Source organism: Drosophila gunungcola, unplaced genomic scaffold (genome assembly GCF_025200985.1).
Source record: "Drosophila gunungcola strain Sukarami unplaced genomic scaffold, Dgunungcola_SK_2 000064F, whole genome shotgun sequence".
NCBI lineage: Eukaryota > Metazoa > Arthropoda > Insecta > Diptera > Drosophilidae > Drosophila > Drosophila gunungcola.
In genome coordinates this window covers 151,276-167,519 of record NW_026453227.1, presented here as the reverse complement: position 1 = coordinate 167,519, position 16,244 = coordinate 151,276, and the positions used below count along the sequence as shown (strand labels likewise).

Genomic DNA, 16,244 nt, shown 5'->3' with positions numbered 1-16,244 from the left:
TTCTTGAGGGTTTTCATTGCGAGTGCAAGTGTGTGTGTGTGTGTGTGTGTGTGTGTCTTTCTCCTTTTTCTATTCCGTATTTTTTTGTTGTTGCAAAGTTGGTAATGTGTCTACCCGACTCAGGCTGGCCAAAAGGAAACGTAATGTACACTAAATGGATATTTAATTACACTTTGCCCAAGGATCATGCGGTGGGCGGGGGGATCCAGTTTCCCACATAGGAACAGCCCTATATAAACCCATATATATTTATATGTATATATATAGGTATACATCCGAAGGTGGAGCTGCACCTGGGCAAGCTTTTCAGTGAATGGGCCAATTTGCGATGGCCAAATGGTCTTTGGTCTTGGCCCTAAGTGCTGGTCAAAAAAGGGGTGAAATTGGGGGTTGTGGGAAAATTGCAGGAGCATCAGTTGTCATAGGAATATGGCCCATTTAATTGCCTATGATTTTGCCCCGTTTTTATTCGTGCTCCGCTTTATGGTTTTCTTTGGCTAATTGTTGGTGAAAAGCTGATGGCAACTAGCTAAAGATTAATCAAAACGAGTCTTTAATCAATAAACAAATTTAACAAGTATATAACAAATGCATTTACAAATTTAGCAAATAATAAATTAATTCGCCTGCTCCAATAACAATCCAAGCATTTAACCCATGCTATGAACCTAACCATTTAAATGCCATTATTGAATGCTGTAAATTCAATTGAGAAATTCATGGCACAAATGAATAGAGAAAGTTCTTCTGGGGAAGTACATGTTAATAAAGCAGATGCCAATCGAATTACTTGCTTTAAGCAGCTTTGGGCCAGCCAAACCCTTTTGACCCCTGGACTTGGGTTTAAATATGCATTACCATTTGGTCAATAATTTACCTAATTGTGCCTGCAGCCCTTAGCCTGACCTCTGCCCACAAATGATGAATTCATTCAATATTCACTTAGTCGCATAATTAATTCTCAATGGGCCCTTACGCCCACCAGTGCGTATGTATAATGATCTAACGGCAGGTGCATTCAGAAAATGCTGCCTTTCTGGAAATAAAAATACTTGTAAATCCATTTTAGTTTAAGGTATGGTAAATATCAAATAATTTGATAACAAAAAGATAAGCTTAAGTTTTTTTTCAAAGAAGTGACTTGAAGTTTAAGAAATACAACCACAGCTTAAATTAAATTCTAAAGATAAAACAAAAATATATAAAAACAATACAGATTTTTCTCCCAATGCACCAGTTTATTGTGCATTGTCAGTGATGCAGGAAGTTTGCAAATTGAACAGGCAATTGATATGCCGGAGATCTGCCTAACATTTTCCTTATTGATTTATGCCACCCACTTGAAAAGTTTTAATATTTTAATTCTCCTCCAATGTTTATTTTATTGCCCATGAACGTAAATAACTGGCAAACTTCGCCAGAGTAAATTGTGTGTGTGTGTGTGTGTGTGTGCATACATGCATATATGTATATATGTTTCCCTCTATATGTACATGGTTATATGGGAGCTGTACTCTGGTTGGACTCACAATGAAATTTGCATAAAGCGGTAAAGAAGTGAAAGCCGTTGCGATATTAAAAAGCCCAGCAGGATATTACGAAATGTGCAGCAAAGGGATCGATCGATGCGGCCAGAGTTGCCGCCCTCCCGGAACAAATCGCCTTTGTTTCGGACTGTCAAAGGGACCGCAGTGTTGTCGCCTGCATATAGGCTTAACATGCTGCCAGTAGATTAATTTCCTAATAGTTTTTCAATTCGGATAAGCGAAAATGTATTTGCATTTTTGGGTGATTTTCATTTTAAATTGACTGACTTTTTGACAGCAAAATATTCAATTTTTAGCATTTACATAAAATCACCCATTTCTGTCATGCACATCAGGAGGTCTAACATTTTTAATTTAAATTAAAAAAAAAACCTATTTCTTTACAAACTAAATGCTCTTTGTAAAGTGATTGCAATTTGTATAATTTTTTAAGGCATTTCTGCACACTTAAACTCTGTCTCTTTTCCTGTAAAATCCCAGTCACTTTAAGGGGCCCAAAAATGTAAAGTGCAAGGACGACTTTTGCCTTCCACTACAACTTGGCATTTATGCTGATGTTGTGCCCCGCCCCAGTCCCGCCCTCTTTTCCGCCCCTTCTCCGGGGGCTGCTTGTCATTCAGCTCCTCAAAACAACACAAACAGCGGCAGCAATTTCCATATTTGTTTACAAATACAATATACAAGAAGCACACACACGCAAAAAAAAAGGACGCGGATGAGGACTCTCTTCATTTAAAGTTTAAATTCTTCTTTTGTTATTAATATTTCACAAACAAACAACAAGAAAAAAAATACCAGCGAGTTAAGAAAAGTTTTGATATTTCAGCGAGGGTGGGCCCCAATAAGTATGCTATAAAAAATATTAAATTGATTTAGATGGAGCATTCTCCCTTTTTTGAGAAGACATTTATTCAAGCTGCCCTCGTCGTCACGCAGCTGTCTTCTGGAAAACGCCCCCCATTTTCCACTTTCCCGTTTTCCCAGAGACTGCAGCAAAGTTATGCATGTCTGTGGGTGTTTTTCAACATATCAGTGTGTGCGAGTGCTGGTATTTACATGCTTACATTTCATACAAGCGTAAGAAAATATTTGCAGTTATATGTGTTTTTTTCTTTTATTTTTTTCACTAAGCTAAACTTTTGTGTGTACTTTTGTTTGGTTTTCTTTTCACTCACTCTTTTCCCCCATTTTTTCACGGGTTTACTTTGCAAGTAATATTTGGAATTTGCATAGCACAAGGATCTAAAGGATGTAAGTAAATCCAGCTTTAAGTCGTTGGTTAAGGTATGCTAAGCTAATTGAGATGGCTGCGAAATCCGAAAATTCGCAATTTTAAAATTAGCTTAAAAAAAGGGCAAAAACTTGGCACGTGAAGAAAATTAACAAAAAAAATCAACAATACATTTTGTCTACTTTTTCTTGCTTTTTATTATTTTTGGTTGGTTTTTAGTGCAATAAAATATTTTTTATTTACAATTTTAAATGATCATAATTTTAAGAAACACAAAATATTTTCTTTTCCTATGCTTATAAGAAATATTAATAATTGGGAATGTATTTATTGTTTTACTTTTAAGCATAAATAAGAGTTGTATACTTTCAAAATAAAAAAAAAAATACAAATACTTTTGTGTTTTCGTTTGTATAAGTTGCCCGAACCAAAATGACAAGGAATCTTCGCCCAGGGCTGTCAGACTGGCCGAAAAATGCAAAGACTATGCACAAATATTTAACAGAATTAAACATAAAGGACAACGGACACTCGACGAGACCTCGAAGGCATCGATTCTACACGCTTTATTTACATGTCATGCATATTTAAGTTGATTTCCATTTATGTTTCAATCTATTGTGTACCTCCCAAAACATCGACGATGCTCCCACCCAAAACTTATATTTGCAATGGCATTCGAGTCGAGCTAATAAAATTTGCAATGCATGCGTCGCTTGCATATGAAATACAATTAACAAATTGCCGGAACGGATCCCGAAAAGAGCAGGGCGAATGGACCCCTAAACGAATATTTGCCATCTAAAACGCCCAGCCGACATCCCTCAAGCCAAAAATATTGCATTCGAAATCAATAAAATTTGCACTGGCAACAGCTCACCTGAAATGGAAAATTGCAAATGGCAGGAAATGAAATGAAATAAAGTGGGGCGGCATCTGCAGTCAGGGTGTGAGAAATGGGAAAACTCCAAATGGGACTGCAGTACGTGCGAGTTCAGTTACCTGAACGGACTGGGAAATGCAGGAAAATGCTGCGAAATATACAGGGAAACCCTGCGGATGTTAGACCAAGTGCTGCCACGGAGTCAGTGAAGAATCCACAATGGAGCATTCGAGAGCCGGCCAAGTGGCAAAGTCAAGTTCGACAACCGAAGTCAGGTTGATCGATTTTGGGAATTACAGTAGTAAATGTGGATGAAAACTTAACAGATTTTTAAACATTGTTTATAATGAATTAAATCTCGGAATATAGGCAAATTTTTAAAATTACCTTAGCAATTGAAATGTGAACGCAACTTAACTTGAAGATATACTAATAAAATTGATAAGTAAAAGCAAAGACCTTGATATTAAAAAATGTTGTAAAAAGATATTCAAGGCAAAAATTAAATTAAAATTAATGTGATAGAACATTTATTTTACTTCATTGTAGAAGTAGTCAAAATAATAATTTATTAAGGTATAAAAATAAAGGTTGTGTTGGATAGTGTCAAATTATTAATAAAAGTTGTCAGCAACAAAAAATCAAAATACTAATAGTTAAAGTGGGTGTTGGATAGGGTCAAAGTCCTTTACAAGAAACTTTGTATAGACCTTTAAGGCAACTTTTAATATAGTTTAGAAATTTTTAAATCCCTATTCTAAAACACAAAACTAAATACATATTTCATTTTGTTGATCAAGTAAAATAGAATCAACACAAAAGGAATGACGGGCATTAAGAGTGGGTAAAATCATTTACTTGCGAATCTTTCGCACACTTTATTGACTCGGTCACGTGAGCGGATTTTGTGAGTCACGTTTCGCGAGTTTTTCCACACTCTCTTACCGATTTTCGCCCATTTTCTTTCTTCGCACTTTTTATGGCCGAATTTTACCTTTCAACTTTAATGATAAAAGTTTTCTGCTCTCTTTCGGTGGCTCCCTAAGCCATAAAAGACTTATTGCAGCGGCCCAACAAGGTGGTGCTGTATGGGTAGGTGGTGCAGCGTGGGTGGTTGTGTGGCTTCTGTCCCTGTGCATTGGGCAAGCCATTCGTTATGGGCCGAGCGATTGGACGTTTTCGAAATTTATTACATTGCACCGACAAGTTTCGCGTGTTTCGCCTTTGCGCCTACACTTCACTTAGCACAACCACCCACTGTCTGCAACACCACCCACTCAGTTTGCACCACCCATTTAGTTTGCACCATCCAAAAACCAGCAGGTGAAGTGCAACTTTTTGCACCTAAGAAATTGAGCAAGGTTCTCCGTGCAGGAATTCCCAGTAATAAGTTGAGAGAACGGCGTTGACAAGCCCCGAAAAGCGCGGCTCAAGACGTAAACATCGTGAACGAGTCATCGTCGCCGTCTGACTGGCTTTCCCCCCTCCAGTTTTCCCACCGTTTCCACCATATTTTCCCCACCCACCCTTTTTCCGAGTGCATTGACCCCCGCTTCGCTTCCACACGAAGCCGCTTAAAAGAGAAAAAATAACGTCGAAAATGCAACGGGCTAAATGATGGAGGCGCGGGAAAACGGCTGGGTGCACGGGAAATTGGGGGTCGGACAGCGGCGTACACTATATATCCAGAGCTCTTCACTTTTAAAGATTTATGTTCAACATTTGCAGCTTTCGTTGCTTTGAAAGCCCTAAACGATTTCCCATTTACTGGCTTGGTAGTTCAATTTTGTTAAATGCTTTATAAAATCGATCAAAAGTAAAAATTATTATTGTTTGATTATAGTTAAAAGTTAGGTAGGAGTACTTTGAACTTAATTCTTTCTGTTAATATAAATTAATAAATAATAAAACAAGTACAAACAGTTGTCAACAATTTATGAAAATAATTTGTGTCGCTCTTGATTTTATAAATAAATAAATGAATAAATTACAGAATGCTTTTTTTATGCTTAATTTTTTTCAATTCATAAAATAATGGTGTTAAAATAAAAGAAGTTTAAAATTGTTGTACATTTTAGCTAAAATTTTTTAAAAAGTATGAAATATTCAGTGATAAGAGATATTTATATAAATATTGTATTATATCTTTACTTACTTTACCTTAACTTTATAATTATACTAGTGCCACAAGTATATTCACATATAATGTAATACACTTGACACAATGAAATATAAATATATATATATATATATATAAAAATATGTTTTATTTATATAAAATTAAATCAAGAGAATTTAACTGTGCGACTTGGATGCCATTCGCTACTTAATACGCCTGCAGCTGTGTTGGTTCTTAGTTAAAATAAACGACAGCCCCTGCGTTTTCCCATTTTCCAAATGCTTTTCATGTGCGTTCAGACGCAAAAGTCAAAATGTTTGGTTCAATGAACGTGCAGAGTCCGGCGCTTTAATGCGCTTTAAGGACCTCGCCAACAGGGCGGCTGAGTGATAAATCTTTATCACTTATTCGGGGATAAGCCGCTCGGCCGGCCAAATTGATTAATTGCCGCAAATAAACGAGGCCTCGAGGATGGATGATTGGCAAACGGCTCGATGCGGCCGCAAATCAAAAATACATAAGACGATACTCCCCCCTTTTCTTGGCATTTCTGACAACTTTCGTCACGTAGCGTCCATCAGGCGGAAATAATTTATCAAAAGCATGGAGAGCAAGGCGGCTTATATTAAATAATGACTTGATGGCAGAAGAAAGGACCTCAGCAGCAACCCCAACCCCACATAATTAGGCGATGGGTCCTCTTCCGGGGACTAATTAAAATGCCCGGCTCAACAACAGAAAAATTATAAATCACGTTACTTGTATTTGATTCCCAGTTTCATTATGCAAATGTTGGCGGCGCGTAAACAAGCCGGGAAAATGGCATAAACCAATTATGGAAAAGTGCGGGCGGGCTTTTTCCATCAAGTGTCAAAGGGATTTGAATTGCGAGTTGCGATCTCCAAGCTCCAAGTTCGGAGGGTCAAACGGCAACACTTTTTTAATTAACTTGGCTGTGAAACCGGCGCTTAAAAATTTTCAGAGGGGATGAAAAAAAAACCCCAAGAATATTCCCTAGCTTTTGGGAAGGCTAAAAAACTTATGGAAATAATCACCCAAATTTATGCTAGTGCAGAGAGTGGGGTGATTGTTTTCCCATTGTCATTATTCCACTTGATTGTTTATTTTATTTTACTCTGTGATGCCTATTAAGTACTTCTCCTGGGAAATGGCTTAAATGGTCTGTTATTTGAAATTAGTTTTTATCAATGATTGTTTTTTTATGAATTATAATAATGCTCTGACTAATATGTAAACACTTAAACTAATAGGTATAAAAAATATTGGTGCATAATAATGGGCCATAATGCCCATGGGCGTTAAGACACTTTTGTGAGGGCGTTTAAGCCCATGGTCGTTGATCTTTGATGAATAAAATAGTTTGACTTATTTTGTTTTTATTTAATTTAAGAGAGGTTTCTTTGTATATGGTTTCTTTGTATATGGAATATGCTATATATTTTTTGTTAATAGCGGCCATTTTATTCAGTACTTAAGTGCTAACAACTTCCCTAATCTCATTATCCTGCGTACCTATTTTTTTTGTCGAAGCGTAGGCTTTTCATAATCTAAGCGGCACTTCCATAGGCATTTTCCCCAGATTTTCCCCCGTGATTCGCTCACGTAGCCGTTTGGTGAAACGTCAAAGTCAATAAGGAAAAAGAAAATTCGTAGGCAGTGTGTTTTTTTTTCGCCTTTACCGAGCCATAACAAAATACAATCGGGCGGATCAGACAGACGACGACATCGAAATCGGAACGTGGCTACAACAACCAGGTGAGTGGCGGGATTTTCCACCGCTTTTCCCCCGAATTTACCCGCCTTACCAACTGTTTTTCCACCTGCTTCACACGCACACATACTCACACACACACACGCGTCTCGCATTACGCGCAACTTTTTAAAAGTCAGGCAGAAAAATGTTTTTTAAACGCTAAATTACTTTTGAATGGCAGGTGGGCGTGTCGGCGCCTCGTCATGTGGGCGTGTCGCTGCGCCAGCGTCACAATTTCATTTCGTGCTTCCTCATTTGCCCACAATCCCCACCCCCAACCCCCCTTTGGCCAACGCTTTTCCACCGCTTTTCCGCGACAACAACAAGCGCTTTGTCACAAGAGGGGGCGCTTTTTTCGTGTAACGTCTGAAGAGCGGAAATGCTTATCCCAACACTTGAGCGTCACGTGCTGCCGCTGTCGCAGTCGCCGCTGCGTCAACGTCGACGCAGGTGTACTCTACCTATACCTAAATATATATGTGTGATAATGGTATAGCTGAAAAATAATTGTGATGTGGTTGACAATCTTTGTATATTTCTTAAACCCTATTTGGGAGCTTAAAAGTGGGCAATAAAACCCTATTTCTTTAATGGATCTCAACAATTTTTGTAGTTAACCACCTTTATTTTTTATATAGCTTAAAAGTGCTAAGAAAAACCTTAACATCAACACATCATAAATACCATGCTTTCATAAATAGAAAATCCAATCAATTTTAATGCACATTATCAATGAAAAAATCCATTAATTGAATAAATAATAATAACAACCCATCGAAAACAATTAAATGAAAATTTATATGGCAAATAAAAAGAGAACTCAAATTAAAATCAATTAAAGAGTGTGGTCTCTGCCGTATGGAAAGCTATTGTTCTGAACTTAATAAAATTTCATTTGTATGTTATGGGTACAGCTCTTAGGGTGTCAAACTCTTTTCCCAGTCGCAGTTGCCCTTTTTAACTTCTCGCTTTTGGCAGTTAGAGTATTTAAATCTGTCCGGCCCCAGACTTGCCAAACTGTGCCACGCAGATACTTCCCCGCACAGAAATCTCCGCAGACTTGGCAACAGAAGCGCCTAAGGTCGTTGTCGTTGTCGCTGGGAAAGTGGAAAAGCGAGGAAAAGCGGCGAAAAGCGAGGAAAAGCGAGGGAAAGCGGGGAAAAGTGAGGAAAGGCTGGGCCAGAGAGACAGGTAAAGAGGATCTCTGGATGGGGTAGTAGGGGGAAAAAAACACCCTCTAGGTGTTTTGAATGTTTAGCTCAAGTGGCTTTTTAAAACACATTCTATGCTAATTAAGGGCCCGGACCCGGGCCTAAATGAGTTGTCGTTGTCGTTGACGTTGACGTTGAAGCTGCCTGTCCTCGTTGTTTGCATTTGATAAGCCAAGATTGTTGCCAGCCAATGTAATCAATGGAAAAGGGCGGAAGGAAGGCACGGATATATCGCCGTCGCACCACCAACACCATCACCATCACCATCACCATCATCATCGCTCATTGCGTAATCCTTGAGAGGAGCGGTGGCGAAATCGCAAAACCCCCATTTAATTAACGAATTAACAAAGCCAGAAGTTTCTGTGGTTTTTAAGTGATTTCGGGTCGCCTCGAGGCAAACATTTTGCGGCCTTGTTATGGCATAATTGAATTATTGCCATATGAAAAAACCAACAAAAAAAATGAGCTAAGGCAAAAGAGCCGAACCCAAAGACCCAAAAACTCAAACCCATAAGCGGCGCAAACCCGTCCAGAAAAATACAAAAAAAAAAAAAAAACAACAAAAAAAAAGGAAACGACGGCAAAGTTTCTTGCGCCCTTCTTACTTTTTCCTTCACATCTCGGGCTAAATAAATCAAAAGTCTTTTGGGCGCTTAACAAAAATAAAAAAAGGAAAAAAAAATATGTGTAAGAAAAACGGTGAAATGCGAGGCAAAAGCCAAAAAGTCGGCGCCAAATTGAATTACGGCTTTAATTGGCAAAATTGTGCTTGAACTCTTGAGCGTATTAATGCAGTTCAACAAGAATTATTTACATTTATATCACCCTTAAATTGCTATTTGTTTGGAGCTAATATGCAGGTCTTTCTTACATATTGCTTTAAAAGTGGGCTAGCAATTTTGAGCAAGAACCAAAAATACTCGCAACAAACTAATGATTATTTTAAATTTATTAATTAAAAAAAAAATTTACCTTTCGGCTATACACTTTTATATGAGCCTTAGCTATTAATACACTGCAACCCTCTCAAATTAAACCATTGTTTCATAAGTAATAAAGCTAACAGAAAAATACACTTCACCACCAGATGGCGGTTGATATTTTATGTTTGACGCGCGCCAATAGACTTGCAAGTGGCTCCATCTAGTAGGGACATATTTGTTTTGAAAATAGTCATATTGTTGACAGTTTGACAGATATTGATTTGATTTTTTCCCCTCTTGTAACCTTATATTTTTCGTTTCGCGCACACACAGTCATGTTCTTTCAAGTGCTCGTCGTGGGAATCCTGTTTTGGGTCAGCTCCTTCTGGCTGCAGCATCGCTATCTAAATGCCCTGGAGTATCTGTTTGCCTGGATCGCCAAACAGTTGGCGATAGCTCGCCGGAAGCGGGCTCGCGACGAGCGCCAACGGCTGAGCAAGAAGAGGAGTGTGCCGGGGATGAACGAAGAAAACGACTCCGGATCCGAGAACCCAAGGCACCGTGACAGGGGTGATGGCGTGAATGTGCTGCTCTCGCAGCCGATCAAGAATCGCCTGAGCAAACGTGTGGAGGAGTGCTGTGATCTGATCTCCTCTGGCCTCGGCCTGGTCCTCGAGGACGAGGTGACCCAGCGGTTTGTGGCCCCACCAGCTCCCGCTGGCAAATGGAACCTGCTGACGCGCAATTTGCGACAGAGGAAGCGATATCTAAACTGGCAATTGAGATTGGTCTGGCTTCTTGGCTGGCTAATCCGCTATGCATTGCTTGTGCCAATGAGAACCGCTGCCTGCTGGCTGTGTCTGTTCATGATCAGCGGGCTAACGCTGCTGTTGGGCCACCTGCCCGAATGGCATTTCAAGAAACAGCTGGTGGAGTTGGTTCTGCGCCAGTGCTTTTGCATCACAGCCGGTTGTTTGCCCATGATCCGTCGATTCCACAATAAGGTACATCGACCCACTAGGGGCATTTGTGTGTGCAATCATACGAGTCCTTTGGATGTCCTGGTGCTGATGTGCGATGGCAATTACTCGCTGACGGGGCAGGTGCATGATGGTATTTTGGGAATCCTTCAGAGGGCCCTCTCCCGTGTCTCCCATCACATGTGGTTCGATCGCCAGCAGCTGCATGATCGTGAGGCCCTGGGTTTGATCCTTCGAATGCATTGCTCGGCAAAGGATCGACCGCCAGTTTTGCTCTTTCCCGAGGGAACCTGCATCAACAACACCGCCGTGATGCAGTTCAAAAAGGGCAGCTTTGCCGTCAGCGACATTGTCTATCCAGTGGCCATTCGATACGATCGCCGTTTTGGGGAGGCCTTCTGGGACAGCGCCCGGTACTCGATGCTCCGGTACATGGTGATGGTGGTTAGTTCATGGTGCATCTGCTGCGATGTCTGGTACATGCCACCGCTTAGCCGCTGTCCGGATGAGTCGCCGGTGGAGTTTTCGAATCGCGTGAAGGCCGCCATTGCCGCCCAGGCGGACATCGACGATCTGCCCTGGGATGGCAACCTGAAGCGCTGGAGTCCAGTGAGGGACTGGCAGTAGTCGACCTGATATCATACCAACCGACCCGTTCCCAAAGAAATTTCAAGCCACATCGCAGCCGTTTCATAACGCCGTTCGAACAACGCATACACATACACTTATCATTGCTCCCAAGTATATTGTATTTGTATATTGATGTTATACACGAAAACAGAATTGTAAAGAAACAATCAACATATTTTGGAGGGTTGATAAAGCAAATGTTGAAAAAAAGTAGAAACAAAAAATTAAATGGTATTTAAAAAGAAATGGTGGTCAAATGTGAAATTTTAGAAAAATTACATTTTTCTATTGTAGACTAAGTATGTTCCTACAAAGTGCTCTTTTTTCGAGTACTTTAGGCCGCGAATTCTTGAGCTTCATAAAAAGTCCGTCTATCATTAAATTTCATTGTAAAGTAAATTGAAGCTTAAAGAGTACTTTGACTGGACAAATCATTCCACTCATATACATTTAATATATATAGATTTATACCTGAAAACAAGTTCAGTTCTGGATGGTCGAATACGATGTAGGTTAAGTATGTTCCCACAGAGACATTTTTATCGTTACGCGAATTCTTGAGCCACAGTAGGAATATCTATTCATAACATTTGTTTCGGAAATAATAAGGCATAAAAAGGGTATTTCTCTTAATATATTGATGTTTCTGCAAGGCTTAAGTTGATATATCGACAGAGATTGAAGCGTATAAAAACCCTATATAAGAAATTACCAGGGTCTTTAAATCACTTACAAAGGTGTCCAAAAGTATGCAGTGAACAATGAAATTGTGTTATTTGGAACGAATTCATCGGATTTCCGGCATCAAAAAAATTGGTGCATACTTTTAGGCGCTTTTAAAAGTGATGTCAAAACCCTAGTAATTTCTCTAACACCCCTGAATGCTTAAGATCACCTTAATTAGATGTGATTTGGGCAAACCTGATGATTGATGACTCTAGGTCCCATTTGGGGCACTCTACCAAATGACCTTAGGTATAGCAAAAACCTACCGTTTCGGCTGGACAATCTTTCGCTCTCCGTGGCGAATCGAGGCGTTGGGTCCGTAGCGCCCGAGCAGGGCACTCTGCGACTGGGAGACGCCCCCGGCGGCAGAGGCGGAGGCCGCGGTGATCGCCGCAAGGCCGCTGCGCAACGAGGTGCAGGTGGCTAGATCGCGGGGGTGGGCCAGCCCGTAGGCGCCGAAGGCCGACTGCGAGTGGACCGCATAGTCGAGGCCGGGCAGCTCCAAGGAGGCGATCGGGTGGATGCGGGTCAGCGATAGGGTGCTCTCGAGCACGGTGCTGAGGAGCGGGGCGCTGCGCAGAGATCTCAGGCTGCCGCGGCGCGTGAGCGTGTCCGGCTTATACATCCGGGGTTGGGGTGGTGGGGTACGGCCGACCCCCCTCCGCCACCGCCTCTCTCACCCGAAGCCCGAAGCCTAATTGCCTGTCACCTCCTCCGGCGGACCGGCTTGTAATTGCCGTAAACGTAAACGGTCGGTTACTCCGGCGTGCGGGTCATTCGCAGCAGTCGCTTTATGAGCAATTACGCTGGTTATTGTGTAAAACGTGCGGGTCACGCAACTAGAGTATTTGGTCGTCCGTCTCCGACTCCTGTTCCCTGGACTTCTTGCTCGCTTGCTAACTTGCTTTCCTGCTTTCCTGCTTGCCTGCTTTCCTGCTTTGCTCGCTCGTGTTTATAATTCAATCAGCTGTTTTCTTGCTTTGTAATCTTTTGCTTATTGCTTGCTATCTGCTCTGCTTTCTGTTTTTTTTTTTATCTGCTGCTGCTTTCTTGATTTGCTGTCTGCTGCTTGCGTCCTTTTCTGCTTTGCTGGCTTTCTTGCTTGCTTGCTAACTTGCTTTTCTGCTCTGCTGCTCTGGATTCTCTTCTTTATCTAGTCTTCTAGCTTTTTTCTCTTCTGCTTACTCAAATTTTTGTAATTATATGGCAAACTTGCTTTCTTGGTTTTCCTATACTTTATTTTGGAAAACTTTGCTTCTCTTTTCTTGGCATGCAAATTGCTTGTGTGTTTCCTCTGAATTCCCTGTTCATTTCTATCTGTTGCTTTTCTTGGCTGGCTCTTCTTTTCTTATTTCATTGTATTTGAGCAATCGCATTCTTAATATATCCCTTCTCGCTGCTATATCCCTGCTTATGCTTTTCTAGAAGTCCTTCTGATTATTTGCTTTGTCTCCCTTTCCTTCGCGTGCTTTCCTTTTCCTGTTGTTTTTGGTTTTTTTTTTTGGTCGTCTGCGTGCTGGCGTTTTGTTGCCACAAATGCTTGTACAAATTGCTCGACGCTTTGTTGCTTTTGCTGGGGCCGTCGCTCGTGTCGCCAGTTGCCGCTTTGCTTGGGCTGCTTTGCATACAAGATTTGAATTGTCAGATTGCAGATTGCAGATTGCCATTGCGATTGGGAGTGGACACGCGGTAGTTGCCCGGCTAAACGAAAATGCAAAGTGGATGGGCATCTGGGTGGTGGGTGGCGCAAGTGGTGCACAACTAATTGATGGATTGCAACTGCAACTCGGCCCCCGTCGCCCAATGGGTGCATTCGCGGCAGCTGTCGGCTAAGTGATTCATCGAAAGCAACTCTGATTGATGGCACTTGACACTAGGCGCTAAACACTAAGGACTATTCACTAATCAGCCTAACGCGCTAATGAACAACTCACAGAGATCCTGGAATCACTTAGTCAGTGGAGAGTCCTGCACTCCAAATTTCACTATTTAGTTGCATTTGCATTTTTATTAGTCATTTCTAGGCTTTAATTTCTGTCAGTTCTAAAAAATAAGTTGAGTGAAAGTCCCACTTAAGTAACAACCAGAAAACATTTCCATCAACAAGTTTAATTACTCACGGCAACACCCTAATGAATAGTGTTAAATCACGAAACTCTTTCAGTTAACGTGTTTGGTTCTAATTAATAATTCACTCACTTTCCTTGCAGCACTTACATGCCACATAAAAATTAGCTGCAAATGCTAGGGTTACACCAAAATCTATGTTAAATTGATTTGATTACCGTCTTAAGTAAGTATGCTCATACTAAGATTTAAAGTTTTTGGAAAATATTTATCAAAACTAGTTTTTACAAGGGAAAATATTTACAATTAACATACTTAAAGCTATCAATGTTTGGAATATGCAATTTGATATGTATTCGTACTTTTACTATATAAATAAAGAAGATCCTTGAAGCCCTGAAGTTTTGTAAATCCTCGTTTTGGTCGATCAAAATGTAGATAAATATATTATTTTTTTTAAATTTCCTATTTGTGATTATAATATATTATACTACTTTATGGCTCCCACAAGGAAGGTTTTAAAAAACTTCAGGAATCAATGTCTCAAATGTATGAAAACTATTTTTTGGAAGAGGAAATATATTTACAGTTCACATACTTATAGCTAAAAATGTTTGAAAAATGCAGAAGAAAATCTCGGAGATTCAAAAACTCTATTTTTGGAGACCAAAAGCAAGCAGATAAAAATGGTTTACTTTTGGCTCCAAAATTGGAGCTTAGAAAATCAGCGGAGATTATTAAATAGATACATAAAATAGATAGAATGATTATGATTTAGGCTAGACTCACTTGTGTCAAATCTAAACGAACGATGATGAACGAACGTTGTTCTTGATAATGGCAATGGCATTGGCAGTGTTGGGGGCGTTATGCTGTTGTTGTTGTGGATTTTCTTGTTGATTTCGGTTGTTGATCTTGTGGGGTTTCTGTTTTTTTTATTTTTTTGGTGTTTTTAGTTGTTGCGGGGCAGCCCTTGGCCGCCCTCTCACTTTTGGAGTTTTCCCAACTCGATTTTCCTTTGCCGTCTGTTTTTCCTCTGTCGTGGAACACTATACACTGCACTTTTATTTATTGTGGTTTTTTGGAATTTGTTTTTTTTTTTTGGTTTTCTTGTTTTGGCTTTTACGTTTATGAAACTAGTTTTGAGTTTTGATTTGAGTATTTACAGTAATGTGCATATCTTGATCGCTTGCTATTGTATTTCGGTTTTTAACTGATGATGTGGGGGTACAACGACAATCGAGCACTGCGGCACGATTGATTTATTGAGTGGGTGACTGACTGACTGACTGACTGGCTGATTGATTGACTGACTGACTGATAGAACCTACGTGTGAAGCCGCAACAAATCAAATGGGCAACCACTCGAATCGGGTCTCGCGATCGCAATCCTTGCGCCCAGGGTTGTTCCTGACTTGTCCAGGGTTGCCAGCTCTTTCTCTGGCCATTTGCCACCGAGTCCAATCCATGGTCTTCGTCCTGCGTCCTTCTGCGCCTACTTCTCCCCCTTCTCCTCTTCTCCTTCTCCCCCTCACCGCTCACCGCCGCTCGCACATCTGTCTCGCCCTCTCTGTCGCACTGTCTGCCGTCTCACTTGCTCCTGTGGGCGTGCGTGGGCGTAGGCGTGGGGCAGTTGGAGCCACGGCCCAAAAAAAAAAAAACAAAATACTTTCAGCTGTCCTCATAGACACTCGACGATCTGAAAAGAAACAAAAGGAAAAATGGCAAAATTTTAGTATGCATTGTTACAAATTTATGGCTATAAATTGTACAGCTACAATGTTATTACAAAACTAAATTTCGTATTAATTTCTTTTTGCTTATCTTATTGGCTCCGTAATGTTATTTATTTCAGCTTCTTCTTATTCACAGTAAATTGTATACTTTAGTATTTGTCTATATGTATTAACACATTTATGAGTACACTGCATTTTAAAGCCACACAATCTGTTCTTTGAAAACTAGTAATGAGTTTGTATTTCGTTGGAAAGGTAAAACTAAAGCGGCAAATAAAGTGTGTCGTGGTTCCACTTCCAGCCAGGCCACCAAAACTGAGAGAGTTTCTTTTGGAAGAGTACCGAAGAGAGAATTTATCGTCGCCATTTTCCATTATCACTCAGCCGCGCGAGAGGTTAGCATTTCCATTACAG

The 16,244-nt window shown here is 40.4% G+C and overlaps 2 protein-coding genes across 2 annotated transcripts in view; one reads left to right on the top strand and one right to left on the bottom strand.

Moving 5' to 3' along the window:
- The window catches only part of LOC128264302 (innexin shaking-B), a 62,077-nt gene extending 48,767 nt beyond the window's left edge, over positions 1 to 13,310 (bottom strand). The window contains 1 exon segment of the mRNA XM_052999718.1: positions 12,294 to 13,310. Within this exon segment, the coding sequence (XP_052855678.1) occupies positions 12,294 to 12,652 (359 nt within the window). The 5' untranslated portion in view covers positions 12,653 to 13,310.
- Positions 7,335 to 11,474, top strand: LOC128264303 (glycerol-3-phosphate acyltransferase 4). Its single transcript, XM_052999719.1, has 2 exons — positions 7,335 to 7,556; positions 10,025 to 11,474. Exon 2 carries the CDS (start codon positions 10,027 to 10,029, stop codon positions 11,296 to 11,298), a length of 1,272 nt encoding a protein of 423 aa, XP_052855679.1. The 5' UTR covers positions 7,335 to 7,556; positions 10,025 to 10,026; the 3' UTR covers positions 11,299 to 11,474.
- Positions 13,311 to 16,244: the final 2,934 nt, after the last annotated feature.